Here is a 16,640-nt window from a genome sequence, read left to right as displayed (position 1 = left end):
CGCCAAATACCGCCGTTTGGTCAGCGCCCTTCGGCGGTGTTTGAGGAGTTGGGAGTGAGAACGTGTTGGTTACCATGGTGACAAACCCATCCCGCTTCCCTCGTCTCACCGTGGTACTTCCTGTGGCGCTGTATGGACAGTAGTCAGACGGGTTGAGGGGAATCTGTTCTAAGATCAGTCCTGCAGAGTCCAGCAGCCACAGAGAGCTCCTCTGAGACCTGCACACAAACCAACAGGCTGTTTCCTCCGTCATCACTCTCCAACCTCTGAATGGTCTCCCTAACCCTAACCCTTAACCCTAACCCCTAACCCCTAACCCCATAACCCCCTAACCCCTAACCTCTAACCTCCTAACCCCTAACCCTAACCCCCTAACCCCTAACCTAACCCTGACCCTAACCCCATACCCGTTAATCCCCTTGTGCCCGTGCCCCTCGGTGCACCCAACTAATGATGCAGCGCCCCTCTCCTAACCTAACCCTAACCCTAACCCTGACCCCATCTACCTGTGGGGGAACTGCAGCGTGGCGTACAAAGACTCCGTCCAGGTGTGATCCATCGGCAGCAGTCTGAAGCGACGGAGGACCTCTGAGGCCAGAGACGTTCCGTCTGAGGAACCCGGAGGATGATTCGCTCTGCTGACTCGACTGATGGAGACAAACACAAACACTCTACTGAGAAACCGAAGGTATCAAATCCAGAACGACTGAACAACGACACTCAGGCTGCTTTCACATCAGGGACCCGGGCCCGGATCCCAGTCCACTTGTCCCCAAAGTCCAATTGGTTTGTCCTCGGGCACGGCTCTTCGATCCGTACTCGAGTCCAGTCAGACAGCTGATCTCAACATGAACAACTTTACTGATGTGAAAGCTGAGCGGAGAGTACTCGGTACGGATCAATCGTACCTAATATGAAAACACCATAATTCTACCTGACCAGGGCACCACAACAACAAAATCTGTTCACTCTGCTGAAGAACCCAGAACAGAACTGAATGTTTGGTACCCGCCTGAGGAACCAGAACACACGTATGAGCTCTTGTTTTGGCCAAAAGGACCAAAAACAGAAGTGACTCTCTAGATGATCTAAAGGTCCTGACGCACCAGGCCAGCGGTCACCGCATCAGTTAATAAAGAGACCAACAACCTGTTAACCCGTCTGAACGTAGAGAACATCAGTTAATAAAGAGACCAACCATCTGTTGACCCGTCTGAACGTAGAGAACATCAGTTAATAAAGAGACCAACCATCTGTTGACCCGTCTGAACGTAGAGAACATCAGTTAATAAAGAGACCATCAACCTGTTAACCCGTCTGAACGTAGAGAACATCAGTTAATAAAGAGACCATCAACCTGTTGACCTGTCTGAACGTAGAGAACATCAGTTAATAAAGAGACCATCAACCTGTTGACCTGTCTGAACGTAGAGAACATCAGTTAATAAAGAGACCATCAACCTGTTGACCTGTCTGAACGTAGAGAACATCAGTTAATAAAGAGACCAACCATCTGTTGACCCGTCTGAACGTTGAGAACATCAGTTAATAAAGAGACCATCAACCTGTTGACCCGTCTGAACGTAGAGAACATCAGTTAATAAAGAGACCATCAACCTGTTGACCTGTCTGAACGTAGAGAACATCAGTTAATAAAGAGACCATCAACCTGTTGACCTGTCTGAACGTAGAGAACATCAGTTAATAAAGAGACCATCAACCTGTTGACCTGTCTGAACGTAGAGAACATCAGTTAATAAAGAGACCAACCATCTGTTGACCCGTCTGAACGTTGAGAACATCAGTTAATAAAGAGACCAACAACCTGTTGACCCGTCTGAACGTAGAGAACATCAGTTAATAAAGAGACCATCAACCTGTTGACCCGTCTGAACGTTGAGAACATCAGTTAATAAAGAGACCATCAACCTGTTGACCCGTCTGAACGTAGAGAACATCAGTTGATAAAGAGACCATCAACCTGTTGACCCGTCTGAACGTAGAGAACATCAGTTAATAAAGAGACCAACCATCTGTTGACCCGTCTGAATGTAGAGAACATCAGTTAATAAAGAGACCAACAACCTGATGACCCGTCTGAACTAAGAGAACATCAGTTAATAAAGACTTGTGGATGAATCGTGTGTAACCAGTGAACCACCTGACTGTGTTGTGGATATCTTCATCCTGCAGCAGCCTCCTCATCATCACCCTCAGCTCTCCCAGGTAAAGCCCCGCCCCTCCCTCTGCAGGTGGTTTGGCCCCGCCCCCCTGCTCCTCATCCTCCTCCCCCACCTGAGAGCAGTGGTACCGCCCACCAAACACGGCGTAGGCCAATAGGAACGCTGAGAGAGAGAGACAGACCACGCCCATTTTAATCACATGATCAAGCTAATCAATGAAAGGTGTGTTAATGTGTGTGTGTGTGTGTGTGTGTGTGTGTACCTGTGGCGAAGACGACCACGCCGCACAAACACAGGAACACGCCAGCTCCCCGGTAACCATGGCGATACCGCTGCACCAATGCTGTGATGTCAGTGCTCGGCCCGGCCTCCTCGTCGGATGTCACAAACCTCATCTCCACCCTCTGAGCTCCTCCCGCCTCGTCATCTTCGGCCACGCCCACTGAGGAAGACTGGGGGGGAGAGGCGTAACCATGGTTACAGGTCAGAGGGGGAGGAGCTTGTCTCCACACTCTCAGACAGACTAAACGGACGCTGAGGCCGCGAGGGCTTCAGGCTGTCTCCCTGTCAGATCGTCTTTATGCACACGTTCTATAAGTCCACATTTCTGCAGTAAGTCCCAAACCCCGGTTCAGACGGCCCGACCCGCATCCGGCCCGACACGCCTCCGGCCCGACCCGCCTCTGGCCCGACACGCCTCCGGCCCGACACGCCTCCGGCCCAACCCGCCTCCGGCCCGACCCACCTCCAGCCCGACCCGCCTCCGGCCCAACCCGCAACCGACGCGACCCGCCTCCAGCCCCGACACGCCTCCAGCCCCGACATGCCTCCGGCCCCAACCCGCCTCCGGTCCGACCCGCCTCCGGCCCGAACCGCCTCGGGCTCGACCCGCCTCCGGCCCAGCCCAACCCGCCTCCAGCCCGACCCGCCTCCAGCCCGACCCGCCTCCGGCCCAACCCGCAACCGACGCGACCCGCCTCCAGCCCCGACACGCCTCCGGCCCCAACCCGCCTCCGGTCCGACCCGCCTCCGGCCCGAACCGCCTCGGGCTCGACCCGCCTCCGGCCCAGCCCAACCCGCCTCCAGCCCAACCCGCCTCCGGCCCAACCCGCAACCGACGCGACCCGCCTCCAGCCCCGACACGCCTCCGGCCCCAACCTGCCTCCGGTCCGAACCGCCTCGGGCCCGAACCGCCTCGGGCCCGAACCGCCTCGGGCCCGACACGCCTCCGGCCCGACACGCCTCCGGCCCGATCTCATTCCCAGAGCGTCAAATGCCGACGCTCCGTCACGCCCGTCGGCGTTCGGTACCGCTGCACACGGCACCCTTTAGTGCCGCCAAAGAGTCTAGAAGCAAAGGGACGAAACTCTGGTGCTTTTACGACAGCAGCCACTAGATGGCGCTGCGATAGCGCTGCCGCCATTTTGGACTGAAAACTCTTATTATATCTATAATATCTTATTGTTCATCGGAGGTCATTTCAGTAGAATACGACAATAGAATAGAAATGATTCAGATTTACTGACGGGGGCGACACGAGGTCTCACCTGAGTCAGACGAGTCCTGATGGCGTCCATGGCGTCCTGCAGACGGACAGTTTCAGTCACACTCAAACTAAAGAGAAAGTAACGCAAATAAAAACTAAAGAATAACGTGACATAACAATAACAATGATTTATGATTAATTACAACATTATTCACCTGTAGTCACAAAATAAAATATATATCTGAGTCAAGAAAACAAAAAGGTTGTTTTTCTTCCTCTTTTCTTATTTTCTGTTATGAAAAGTAAATCCATAAAATCCCAGTTATTATTATTATTATTATTATTAATATTATTATTATTAATATTATTATTATCATTATTATTATTATCATCATTTTATATTATGATAATAATAATAATTATTATTATTATTTTATTATTATGATTATTTTAATGATTATGATTATTATGATTATTATTTTATACTGTTATTATTATTATCATCATTTTATTAATATTATATTATTGTTTTATTATTATTATTATTATTATATTGTTTTTATTATTATTATTATTATTATTATTATTATTATTACTATATTGTTTTATTATTATTATTTATCATTTTTATTATTATCATATTATTGTTTTTATTATTATTAATATTAGGTCTGTTTGGCTGTGATAGACTGGTGTTTCCAGATCAATAATCAGTATAATCATTATCATGATTATAATCATTATTATTATTATTATTATTATTAATAATAATAATATTAGGTCTGTGTGGCTGTGATAGCCTGGTGTGTTTTCTATCAGCTACAGATCAATAGTGAGTATTTGAGCTTCAGGTGTTGTTGTTCCTCACTGAGTCTGACCCAGCAGGGCTCTCTGTGATTGGCTGCTTTCAGGGGTCAGAGGTCATCGTGTTGTTTGATCTAGTTAACTTTATTAACAGCTCAGTAAACAGACAGACGGACACACAGTGAAGCTGACTGCTCTCTGTCTGCTCTCTGTCTGCTCTCTGACTGCTCTCTGTCTGCTCTCTAACTGCTCTCTAACTGCTCTCTGTCTGCTCTCTGTCTGCTCTCTGACTGCTCTCTGTCTGCTCTCTAACTGCTCTCTGTCTGCTCTCTAACTGCTCTCTGACTGCTCTCTGTCTGCTCTCTAACTGCTCTCTAACTGCTCTCTGTCTGCTCTCTGACTGCTCTCTGTCTGCTCTCTGACTGCTCTCTTACTGCTCTCTGTCTGTTCTCTGTCTGCTCTGTAACTGCTCTCTGTCTGCTCTCTGTCTGCTCTCTTACTGCTCTCTATCTGCTCTCTGTCTGCTCTCTAACTGTTCTCTTACTGCTCTCTGTCTGCTCTCTGTCTGCTCTCTGTCTGCTCTCTAACTGCTCTCTGACTGCTCTCTGTCTGCTCTCTGTCTGCTCTCTGACTGCTCTCTGACTGCTCTCTGTCTGCTCTCTTACTGCTCTCTGACTGCTCTCTGTCTGCTCTCTGTCTGCTCTCTAACTGCTCTCTAACTGCTCTCTGTCTGCTCTCTGTCTGCTCTCTGACTGCTCTCTGTCTGCTCTCTAACTGCTCTCTTACTGCTCTCTGTCTGCTCTCTGTCTGCTCTCTGTCAGCTCTCTGACTGCTCTCTAACTGCTCTCTGTCTGCTCTCTGTCTGCTCTCTAACTGCTCTCTGTCTGCTCTCTGTCTGCTCTCTGTCTGCTCTCTGTCTGCTCTCTAACTGCTCCCTGTCTGCTCTCTGTCTGCTCTCTAACTGCTCCCTGTCTGCTCTCTGTCTGCTCTCTGTCTGCTCTCTAACTGCTCCCTGTCTGCTCTCTGTCTGCTCTCTGTCTGCTCTCTGTCTGCTCTCTAACTGCTCTCTGTCTGCTCTCTAACTGCTCCCTGACTGCTCTCTGTCTGCTCTCTGACTGCTCTCTGTCTGCTCTCTGTTTGCTCTCTGTCTGCTCTCTGTCTGCTCTCTGTCTGCTCTCTAACTGCTCCCTGTCTGCTCTCTGTCTGCTCTCTGACTGCTCTCTGACTGCTCTCTAACTGCTCTCTGACTGCTCTCTGACTGATCTCTAACTATTCTCTGACTGCTCTCTAACTGCTCTCTGTCTGCTCTCTGTCTGCTCTCTGTCTGCTCTCTGACTGCTCTCTAACTGCTCTCTGTCTGCTCTGTAACTGCTCTCTAACTGCTCTCTGTCTGCTCTCTGTCTGCTCTCTGACTGCTCTCTGTCTGCTCTCTGTCTGCTCTCTGACTGCTCTCTGTCTGCTCTCTGTCTGCTCTCTGTCTGCTCTCTGTCTGCTCTCTAACTGCTCTCTAACTGCTCTCTGTCTGCTCTCTGTCTGCTCTCTGTCTGCTCTCTGACTGCTCTCTGACTGCTCTCTGTCTGCTCTCTGTCTGCTCTCCGTCTGCTCTCCGTCTGCTCTCTGTCTGCTCTCTGTCTGCTCTCTGACTGCTCTCTGACTGCTCTCTGTCTGCTCTCTTACTGCTCTCTGTCTGCTCTCTGTCTGCTCTCTGTCTGCTCTCTGTCTGCTCTCTGACTGCTCTCTGACTGCTCTCTGTCTGCTCTCTGACTGCTCTCTGACTGCTCTCTGTCTGCTCTCTGTCTGCTCTCTAACTGCTCTCTTACTGCTCTCTGTCTGCTCTCTGTCTGCTCTCTGTCTGCTCTCTGACTGCTCTCTGACTACTCTCTAACTGCTCTCTGTCTGCTCTGTCTGCTCTCTAACTGCTCTCTGTCTGCTCTCTGTCTGCTCTCTGACTGCTCTCTGTCTGCTCTCTGACTGCTCTCTGTCTGCTCTCTGTCTGCTCTCTGTCTGCTCTCTGTCTGCTCTCTGTCTGCTCTCTAACTGCTCTCTGTCTGCTCTCTGTCTGCTCTCTGTCTGCTCTCTGACTGCTCTCTGACTGCTCTCTGTCTGCTCTCTGTCTGCTCTCTGTCTGCTCTCTGTCTGCTCTCTAACTGCTCCCTGTCTGCTCTCTGTCTGCTCTCTAACTGCTCCCTGTCTGCTCTCTGTCTGCTCTCTGTCTGCACTCTGTCTGCTCTCTAACTGCTCCCTGTCTGCTCTCTGTCTGCTCTCTGTCTGCTCTCTGTCTGCTCTCTAACTGCTCTCTGTCTGCTCTCTAACTGCTCCCTGACTGCTCTCTGTCTGCTCTCTGACTGCTCTCTGTCTGCTCTCTGTCTGCTCTCTGTCTGCTCTCTAACTGCTCCCTGTCTGCTCTCTTTCTGCTCTCTGACTGCTCTCTGACTGCTCTCTGACTGCTCTCTAACTGCTCTCTGACTGATCTCTAACTATTCTCTGACTGCTCTCTAACTGCTCTCTGTCTGCTCTCTGTCTGCTCTCTGTCTGCTCTCTGACTGCTCTCTAACTGCTCTCTGTCTGCTCTGTAACTGCTCTCTAACTGCTCTCTGTCTGCTCTCTGTCTGCTCTCTGACTGCTCTCTGTCTGCTCTCTGACTGCTCTCTGTCTGCTCTCTGTCTGCTCTCTGTCTGCTCTCTGACTGCTCTCTGTCTGCTCTCTGTCTGCTCTCTGTCTGCTCTCTGTCTGCTCTCTAACTGCTCTCTAACTGCTCTCTGTCTGCTCTCTGTCTGCTCTCTGTCTGCTCTCTGACTGCTCTCTGACTGCTCTCTGTCTGCTCTCCGTCTGCTCTCTGTCTGCTCTCTAACTGCTCCCTGTCTGCTCTCTGTCTGCTCTCTAACTGCTCCCTGTCTGCTCTCTGTCTGCTCTCTGTCTGCTCTTTAACTGCTCCCTGACTGCTCTCTGTCTGCTCTCTGACTGCTCTCTGTCTGCTCTCTGTTTGCTCTCTGACTGCTCTCTGTCTGCTCTCTGTCTGCTCTCTGTCTGCTCTCTGTCTGCTCTCTAACTGCTCCCTGTCTGCTCTCTGTCTGCTCTCTGACTGCTCTCTGACTGCTCTCTAACTGCTCTCTGTCTGCTCTCTGACTGATCTCTAGTCTAGTTCTTCTGTACTGCTCCTCTAACTAGCTCTCTGTCTGCTCGTCTGATCTGCTGTCTGCTCTCGTCTGCTCAAAATCTGTACTGCTGCATCTGACTGCCTCTCTGTCTGCTCTCTGACTGCTCTCTTGTCTGCTCTCTGTCTGCTCTCTAACTGCTACTCTGTACTGCTCTCTGTCTGCTCCACCCCTCCCCAGAATGATCTGCTGCTCATACTGCTCTTAACTGCTCTCATGTCCTGTTCTCTGTCCTGCTCTCTGTCTGCTCTCTGTCTGCTCTCTGTCTGCTCTCTGAACTGCTCTCTGGACCTGCTCTCTAACCTGCTCTCTTCTGGCTCTTCTGTCCCCTGCTCTCTAACTAGCTCTCTGTCTGCTCTCCTTGAACTGCTCATCGGTACATGCTCTCTGTCTCTCTCTGAACTGGCTCTCTGTCCCCCTGTTTCCTGAGGGGGTCTGCTCCTGTACTGCTCTCCTGTACCTGCTCTCTGTCGGCGTCTCTAGGTCTAGCTCTCTGTCTGCTCTCTGTCTGCTCTCTGTCTGCTCTCTGACTGCTCTCTACCTGCTCTGCTGTCTGTCTGTCTCTTGCTCTCTACATCGGCTCTCTGTCTGCTCTCTGATCTGCTCTCTGACTGCTCTCTGTCTGCTCTCTGTCTGCTCTTCTACTGCTCCCTGTCTGCTCTCTTGTCTGCTCTCTAACTGCTCCTCTGTCTGTTCTCTGTCTGCTCTCTGTCTGCTCTCTAACTGCTCCCTGTCCTGCTCTCTGTCTGCTCTCTGTCTGCTCTCTGTCTGCTTTCTGAACTGCTCTCTGTCTGCTCTCTAATCTGCTCCCTGACTGCTCTCTGTCTGCTCTCTGAACTGCCTCTGTCTGCTCTCTGTTTTGCTCTCTGACTGCTCTCTGTCTGCTCTCTGTCTGCTCTCTAACTGCTCCCTGTCTGCTCTCTGTCTGCTCTCTGACTGCTCTCTGACTGCTCTCTGACTGCTCTCTAACTGCTCTCTGACTGCTCTCTGACTGATCTCTAACTATTCTCTGTCTGCTCTCTAACTGCTCCCTGACTGCTCTCTGTCTGCTCTCTGACTGCTCTCTGTTTGCTCTCTGTCTGCTCTCTGTCTGCTCTCTGTTTGCTCTCTGACTGCTCTCTGTCTGCTCTCTGTCTGCTCTCTGTCTGCTCTCTGTCTGCTCTCTAACTGCTCCCTGTCTGCTCTCTGTCTGCTCTCTGACTGCTCTCTGTCTGCTCTCTGTCTGCTCTCTAACTGCTCCCTGTCTGCTCTCTGTCTGCTCTCTGTCTGCTCTCTAACTGCTCCCTGTCTGCTCTCTGTCTGCTCTCTGTCTGCTCTCTGTCTGCTCTCTAACTGCTCTCTGACTGCTCTCTGACTGCTCTCTGACTGCTCTCTAACTGCTCTCTGACTGCTCTCTGACTGATCTCTAACTATTCTCTGACTGCTCTCTAACTGCTCTCTGTCTGCTCTCTGTCTGCTCTCTGTCTGCTCTCTGACTGCTCTCTAACTGCTCTCTGTCTGCTCTGTAACTGCTCTCTAACTGCTCTCTGTCTGCTCTGTAACTGCTCTCTGTCTGCTCTCTGTCTGCTCTCTGACTGCTCTCTAACTGCTCTCTGTCTGCTCTGTAACTGCTCTCTGACTGCTCTCTGTCTGCTCTCTGACTGCTCTCTAACTGCTGTCTGTCTGCTCTCTAACTGCTCTCTGTCTGCTCTCTGTCAGCTCTCTGACTGCTCTCTGTCTGCTCTCTAACTGCTCTCTTTCTGCTCTCTAACTGCTCTCTGTCTGTTCTCTGTCTGCTCTCTGTCTGCTCTCTGTCTGCTCTCTGTCTGCTCTCTGTCTGCTCTCTGTCTGCTCTCTAACTGCTCTCTGTCTGCTCTCTGTCTGCTCTCTAACTACTCTCTGTCTGCTCTCTGTCTGCTCTCTGTCTGCTCTCTAACTGCTCTCTGTCTGTTCTCTGTCTGCTCTCTAACTACTCTCTGTCTGCTCTCTGTCTGCTCTCTGTCTGCTCTCTGTCTGCTCTCTAACTGCTCTCTGTCTGCTCTCTGTCTGCTCTCTAACTGCTCTCTGTCTGCTCTCTGTCTGCTCTCTAACTGCTCTCTGTACTGCTCTCTGTCTGCTCTCTAACTGCTCTCTGTCTGCTCTCTAACTGCTCTCTGTCTGTTCTCTGTCTGCTCTCTGTCTGCTCTCTGTCTGCTCTCTGTCTGCTCTCTAACTGCTCTCTGTCTGCTCTCTGTCTGCTCTCTAACTACTCTCTGTCTGCTCTCTAACTGCTCTCTGTCTGCTCTCTGTCTGCTCTCTAACTGCTCTCTGTCTGTTCTCTGTCTGCTCTGTAACTGCTCTCTGACTGCTCTCTGTCTGCTCTCTAACTACTCTCTGTCTGCTCTCTGTCTGCTCTCTGTCTGCTCTCTGTCTGCTCTCTAACTGCTCTCTGTCTGCTCTGTCTGCTCTCTAACTGCTCTCTGTCTGCTCTCTGTCTGCTCTCTGACTGCTCTCTGTCTGCTCTCTGACTGCTCTCTGTCTGCTCTCTGTCTGCTCTCTGTCTGCTCTCTGTCTGCTCTCTGTCTGCTCTCTAACTGCTCTCAACTGCTCTCTGTCTGCTCTCCTGTCTGCATCTCTGTTGCTCTCTGACTGCTCTCTGACTGCTCTCTGTCTGCTCTCTGTCTGCTCTCGTCTGCTCTCTGTCTGCTCTCTAACTGCTCCCTGTCTGCTCTCTGTCTGCTCTCTAACTGCTCCCTGTCTGCTCTCTGTTGCTCTCTGTCTGCTCTTGTCTCCTGTCTGCTCTCTAACTGCTCCCTGTCTGCTCTCTGTTGCTCTCTGTCTGCTCACTGTCTGCTCTCTAACTGCTCTCTGTCTGCTCTCTAAACTGCTCCCTGACTGCTCTCTGTTGCCTCTCTGACTGCTCTCTGTCCTGCTCTCTGTTTGCTCTCTGACTGCTCTCTGTCTGCTCTCTGTCTGCTCTCTGTCTGCTCTCTAACTGCTCCCCTGTCTGCTCTCTTTCTGCCTCTCTGACTGCTCTCTGACTGCTCTCTGACTGCTCTCTAACTGCTCTCTGACTGATCTCTAACTATTCTCTGACTGCTCTCTAACTGCTCTCTGTCTGCTCTCTGTCTGCTCTCTGTCTGCTCTCTGACTGCTCTCTAACTGCTCTCTGTCTGCTCTGTAACTGCTCTCTAACTGCTCTCTGTCTGCTCTCTGTCTGCTCTCTGACTGCTCTCTGTCTGCTCTCTGACTGCTCTCTGTCTGCTCTCTGTCTGCTCTCTGTCTGCTCTCTGACTGCTCTCTGTCTGCTCTCTGTCTGCTCTCTGTCTGCTCTCTAACTGCTCTCTAACTGCTCTCTGTCTGCTCTCTGTCTGCTCTCTGTCTGCTCTCTGACTGCTCTCTGACTGCTCTCTGTCTGCTCTCCGTCTGCTCTCTGTCTGCTCTCTAACTGCTCCCTGTCTGCTCTCTGTCTGCTCTCTAACTGCTCCCTGTCTGCTCTCTGTCTGCTCTCTGTCTGCTCTCTGTCTGCTCTTTAACTGCTCCCTGACTGCTCTCTGTCTGCTCTCTGACTGCTCTCTGTCTGCTCTCTGTTTGCTCTATGACTTGCCTCTCTGTTCTGCCCTCTCTGTTCTGCTCTCGTCTGCCTCTCTGTCTTGCTCTATAACTGGGTCCCTGTCTGCTCTCTGTCTGCTCTCTGACTGCTCTCTGACTGCTCTCTGTAACTGGCCTTCTCTAGACTGCTCCTTGGACTTATCTCCTAACTATTCTCTGACTGCTCTCTAAGTGCTCTCTGTCTGTCTCTGTCTGCTCTCTGTCTGCTCTCTGTCTGTCTCTCTGACTGCCTCTCTGTCTGCCTCTCTGACTGCTCTCTGTCTGCTCTCTGTCTGCTCTCTTATGCTCTCTGTCTGCTCTCTGTTCGCTCTCTGTCTTGCTCTCTAACTGCTCTCTTACTGCTCTCTGTCTGCTCTCTGTCTGCTCTCTGTCTGCTCTCTGTCTGCTCTCTGGTCTGCCTCTCTGTCTTGCTCTCTGATCTGCTCTCTGACTGCTCTCTAACTGCTCTCTGTACTGCTCTCTGTCTGCTCTCTAACGGCTCGCTGTCTGCTCTCGTCTGCTCTCTGACTGCTCTCTGTCTGCTCTCTGACTGCTCTCTGTCTGCTCTCTGTCTGCTCTCTGTCTGCTCTCTGTCTGCTCTCTGACTGCTCTCTGTCTGCTCTCTGTCTGCTCTCTGTCTGCTCTCTGTCTGCTCTCTAACTGCTCTCTAACTGCTCTCTGTCTGCTCTCTGTCTGCTCTCTGACTGCTCTCTGACTGCTCTCTGTCTGCTCTCTGTCTGCTCTCTGTCTGCTCTCTAACTGCTCCCTGTCTGCTCTCTGTCTGCTCTCTGTCTGCTCTCTAACTGCTCCCTGTCTGCTCTCTGTCTGCTCTCTGTCTGCTCTCTGTCTGCTTTCTAACTGCTCTCTGTCTGCTCTCTAACTGCTCCCTGACTGCTCTCTGTCTGCTCTCTGACTGCTCTCTGTCTGCTCTCTGTTTGCTCTCTGACTGCTCTCTGTCTGCTCTCTGTCTGTTCTCTGTCTGCTCTCTAACTGCTCCCTGTCTGCTCTCTGTCTGCTCTCTGACTGCTCTCTGACTGCTCTCTGACTGCTCTCTAACTGCTCTCTGACTGCTCTCTGACTGATCTCTAACTATTCTCTGACTGCTCTCTAACTGCTCTCTGTCTGCTCTCTGTCTGCTCTCTAACTGCTCCCTGTCTGCTCTCTGTCTGCTCTCTGTCTGCTCTCTGTCTGCTCTCTAACTGCTCTCTGTCTGCTCTCTAACTGCTCCCTGACTGCTCTCTGTCTGCTCTCTGACTGCTCTCTGTTTGCTCTCTGTCTGCTCTCTGTCTGCTCTCTGTCTGCTCTCTGACTGCTCTCTGTCTGCTCTCTGTCTGCTCTCTGTCTGCTCTCTGTCTGCTCTCTAACTGCTCCCTGTCTGCTCTCTGTCTGCTCTCTGACTGCTCTCTGTCTGCTCTCTGTCTGCTCTCTAACTGCTCCCTGTCTGCTCTCTGTCTGCTCTCTAACTGCTCCCTGTCTGCTCTCTAACTGCTCCCTGTCTGCTCTCTGTCTGCTCTCTAACTGCTCCCTGTCTGCTCTCTAACTGCTCCCTGTCTGCTCTCTAACTGCTCCCTGTCTGCTCTCTGTCTGCTCTCTAACTGCTCCCTGTCTGCTCTCTGTCTGCTCTCTGTCTGCTCTCTAACTGCTCTCTGTCTGCTCTCTAACTGCTCCCTGACTGCTCTCTGTCTGCTCTCTGACTGCTCTCTGTTTGCTCTCTGTCTGCTCTCTGTCTGCTCTCTGTTTGCTCTCTGACTGCTCTCTGTCTGCTCTCTGTCTGCTCTCTGTCTGCTCTCTGTCTGCTCTCTAACTGCTCCCTGTCTGCTCTCTGTCTGCTCTCTGACTGCTCTCTGACTGCTCTCTGACTGCTCTCTAACTGCCCTCTGACTGCTCTCTGACTGATCTCTAACTATTCTCTGACTGCTCTCTAACTGCTCTCTGTCTGCTCTCTGTCTGCTCTCTGACTGCTCTCTAACTGCTCTCTGTCTGCTCTGTAACTGCTCTCTAACTGCTCTCTGTCTGCTCTCTAACTGCTCTCTGTCTGCTCTCTGTCTGCTCTCTGACTGCTCTCTAACTGCTCTCTGTCTGCTCTGTAACTGCTCTCTGACTGCTCTCTGTCTGCTCTCTGACTGCTCTCTAACTGCTCTCTGTCTGCTCTCTAACTGCTCTCTGTCTGCTCTCTGTCAGCTCTCTGACTGCTCTCTGTCTGCTCTCTAACTGCTCTCTTTCTGCTCTCTAACTGCTCTCTGTCTGTTCTCTGTCTGCTCTCTGTCTGCTCTCTGTCTGCTCTCTGTCTGCTCTCTAACTGCTCTCTGTCTGCTCTCTGTCTGCTCTCTAACTACTCTCTGTCTGCTCTCTGTCTGCTCTCTGTCTGCTCTCTAACTGCTCTCTGTCTGTTCTCTGTCTGCTCTCTAACTACTCTCTGTCTGCTCTCTGTCTGCTCTCTGTCTGCTCTCTAACTGCTCTCTGTCTGCTCTCTGTCTGCTCTCTAACTGCTCTCTGTCTGCTCTCTGTCTGCTCTCTAACTGCTCTCTGTCTGCTCTCTGTCTGCTCTCTAACTGCTCTCTGTCTGCTCTCTAACTGCTCTCTGTCTGTTCTCTGTCTGCTCTCTGTCTGCTCTCTGTCTGCTCTCTGTCTGCTCTCTAACTGCTCTCTGTCTGCTCTCTGTCTGCTCTCTAACTACTCTCTGTCTGCTCTCTAACTGCTCTCTGTCTGCTCTCTGTCTGCTCTCTAACTGCTCTCTGTCTGTTCTCTGTCTGCTCTGTAACTGCTCTCTGACTGCTCTCTGTCTGCTCTCTAACTACTCTCTGTCTGCTCTCTGTCTGCTCTCTGTCTGCTCTCTGTCTGCTCTCTAACTGCTCTCTGTCTGCTCTCTGTCTGCTCTCTAACTACTCTCTGTCTGCTCTCTGTCTGCTCTCTAACTGCTCTCTGTCTGCTCTCTGTCTGCTCTCTAACTGCTCTCTGTCTGCTCTCTGTCTGCTCTCTGTCTGCTCTCTAACTACTCTCTGTCTGCTCTCTAACTGCTCTCTGTCTGCTCTCTAACTACTCTCTGTCTGCTCTCTAACTGCTCTCTGTCTGCTCTCTGTCTGCTCTCTGTCTGCTCTCTGTCTGCTCTCTGACTGCTCTCTGTCTGCTCTCTAACTGCTCTCTGTCTGCTCTCTGTCAGCTCTCTGACTGCTCTCTGTCTGCTCTCTGTCTGCTCTCTGTCTGCTCTCTAACTACTCTCTGTCTGCTCTCTGTCTGCTCTCTAACTGCTCTCTGTCTGCTCTCTGTCAGCTCTCTGACTGCTCTCTGTCTGCTCTCTGTCAGCTCTCTGTCTGCTCTCTGTCTGCTCTCTGTCTGCTCTCTGTCTGCTCTCTAACTGCTCTCTGTCTGCTCTCTAACTGCTCTCTGTCTGTTCTCTGTCTGCTCTCTGTCTGCTCTCTGTCTGCTCTCTGTCTGCTCTCTAACTGCTCTCTGTCTGCTCTCTGTCTGCTCTCTAACTACTCTCTGTCTGCTCTCTGTCTGCTCTCTGTCTGCTCTCTAACTGCTCTCTGTCTGTTCTCTGTCTGCTCTCTAACTACTCTCTGTCTGCTCTCTGTCTGCTCTCTGTCTGCTCTCTAACTGCTCTCTGTCTGCTCTCTGTCTGCTCTCTAACTGCTCTCTGTCTGTTCTCTGTCTGCTCTGTAACTGCTCTCTGACTGCTCTCTGTCTGCTCTCTAACTATTCTCTGTCTGCTCTCTGTCTGCTCTCTGTCTGCTCTCTGTCTGCTCTCTGACTGCTCTCTGTCTGCTCTCTGTCTGCTCTCTAACTGCTCTCTGTCTGCTCTCTGACTGCTCTCTGTCTGCTCTCTGTCTGCTCTCTAACTGCTCTCTGTCTGCTCTCTGTCTGCTCTCTGTCTGCTCTCTAACTACTCTCTGTCTGCTCTCTGTCTGCTCTCTGTCTGCTCTCTAACTGCTCTCTGTCTGTTCTCTGTCTGCTCTCTAACTACTCTCTGTCTGCTCTCTGTCTGCTCTCTGTCTGCTCTCTAACTGCTCTGTCTGCTCTCTGTCTGCTCTCTAACTACTCTCTGTCTGCTCTCTGTCTGCTCTCTGACTGCTCTCTGTCTGCTCTCTGTCTGCTCTCTGACTGCTCTCTGTCTGCTCTCTGTCTGCTCTCTAACTATTCTCTGTCTGCTCTCTGTCTGCTCTCTGTCTGCTCTCTAACTGCTCTGTCTGCTCTCTGTCTGCTCTCTAACTGCTCTCTGTTTGCTCTCTGTCTGCTCTCTAACTGCTCTCTGTCTGCTCTCTTTCTGCTCTCTGTCAGCTCTCTGTCTGCTCTCTGACTGCTCTCTGTCTGCTCTCTAACTACTCTCTGTCTGCTCTCTGTCTGCTCTCTAACTGCTCTCTGTCTGCTCTCTGTCTGCTCTCTAACTACTCTCTGTCTGCTCTCTGTCTGCTCTCTAACTGCTCTCTGTCTGCTCTCTGTCTGCTCTCTAACTGCTCTCTGTCTGCTCTCTGTCTGCTCTCTGTCTGCTCTCTAACTGATCTCTGTCTGCTCTCTGTCTGCTCTCTAACTGGTCTCTGTCTGCTCTCTGTCTGCTCTCTGTCTGCTCTCTGTCTGTTCTCTGTCTGCTCTGTAACTGCTCTGTGACTGCTCTCTGTCTGCTCTCTGTCTGCTCTCTGTCTGCTCTCTAACTGCTCTCTGTCTGCTCTCTGTCTGCTCTCTGTCTGCTCTCTGTCTGCTCTCTAACTGCTCTCTGTCTGCTCTCTGTCTGCTCTCTAACTACTCTCTGTCTGCTCTCTGTCTGCTCTCTAACTGCTCTCTGTCTGCTCTCTGACTGCTCTCTAACTGCTCTCTGTCTGCTCTCTGACTGCTCTCTGTCTGCTCTCTAACTGCTCTCTGTCAGCTCTCTGACTGCTCTCTGTCTGCTCTCTGTCAGCTCTCTGTCAGCTCTCTGACTGCTCTCTGTCTGCTCTCTGTCAGCTCTCTGTCAGCTCTCTGTCTGCTCTCTGACTGCTCTCTGACTGCTCTCTGACTGCTCTCTTAATGATGTGAGTTAATGTGAGTTAATAATGTGAGTTAATGTGAGTTAATGTGAGTTAATGTGAGTTAATGTGAGTTAATAATGTGAGTTAATGTGAGTTAATGTGAGTTAATGTGAGTTAATAATGTGAGTTAATGTGAGTTAATGTGAGTTAATGTGAGTTAATAATGTGAGTTAATATGTGTTAATGTGAGTTAATGTGAGTTAATATGTGTTAATGTGAGTTAATGTGAGTTAATAATGTGAGTTAATGTGTGTTAATGTGAGTTAATGTGAGTTAATAATGTGAGTTAATGTGTGTTAATGTGAGTTAATGTGAGTTAATAATGTGAGTTAATGTGAGTTAATAATGTGAGTTAATATGAGTTAATGTGAGTTAATATGAGTTAATGTGAATTACTAATGTGATCTACTAACCTGGTTTATTTGTCCTCTCTGTCTTCTCTCTCTCCGTCTCTTCTGTC

At 50.6% G+C, this 16,640-nt stretch overlaps 1 protein-coding gene across 6 annotated transcripts in view; it reads right to left on the bottom strand.

Moving 5' to 3' along the window:
- tfr2 (transferrin receptor 2) overlaps positions 1-16,640 on the bottom strand; it is a 31,906-nt gene extending 15,266 nt beyond the window's left edge. For 4 of the 6 annotated variants that reach the window (XM_037762945.1, XM_037762947.1, XM_037762950.1 and 1 more), the window contains exons 1-6: positions 16,594-16,640; positions 3,731-3,797; positions 2,446-2,635; positions 2,162-2,345; positions 507-647; positions 110-218 (exon numbers count right to left, since the gene is read on the bottom strand). In XM_037762945.1, coding sequence (XP_037618873.1) covers positions 110-218; positions 507-647; positions 2,162-2,345; positions 2,446-2,635; positions 3,731-3,760 — 654 coding nt within the window. In that variant the 5' untranslated portion in view covers positions 3,761-3,797; positions 16,594-16,640. Of the gene's footprint in view, positions 1-109; positions 219-506; positions 648-2,161; positions 2,346-2,445; positions 2,636-3,730; positions 3,798-16,593 lie in introns of those variants that run through there. The other 2 variants (XM_037762949.1, XM_037762951.1) reach the window with 2 other exon arrangements.

The sequence above is a fragment of the Sebastes umbrosus genome, unplaced genomic scaffold (genome assembly GCF_015220745.1).
Source record: "Sebastes umbrosus isolate fSebUmb1 unplaced genomic scaffold, fSebUmb1.pri scaffold_120_arrow_ctg1, whole genome shotgun sequence".
NCBI lineage: Eukaryota > Metazoa > Chordata > Actinopteri > Perciformes > Sebastidae > Sebastes > Sebastes umbrosus.
Note: the sequence above shows the minus strand (reverse complement) of the source record. Positions and strands in the feature narration are given on the sequence as shown.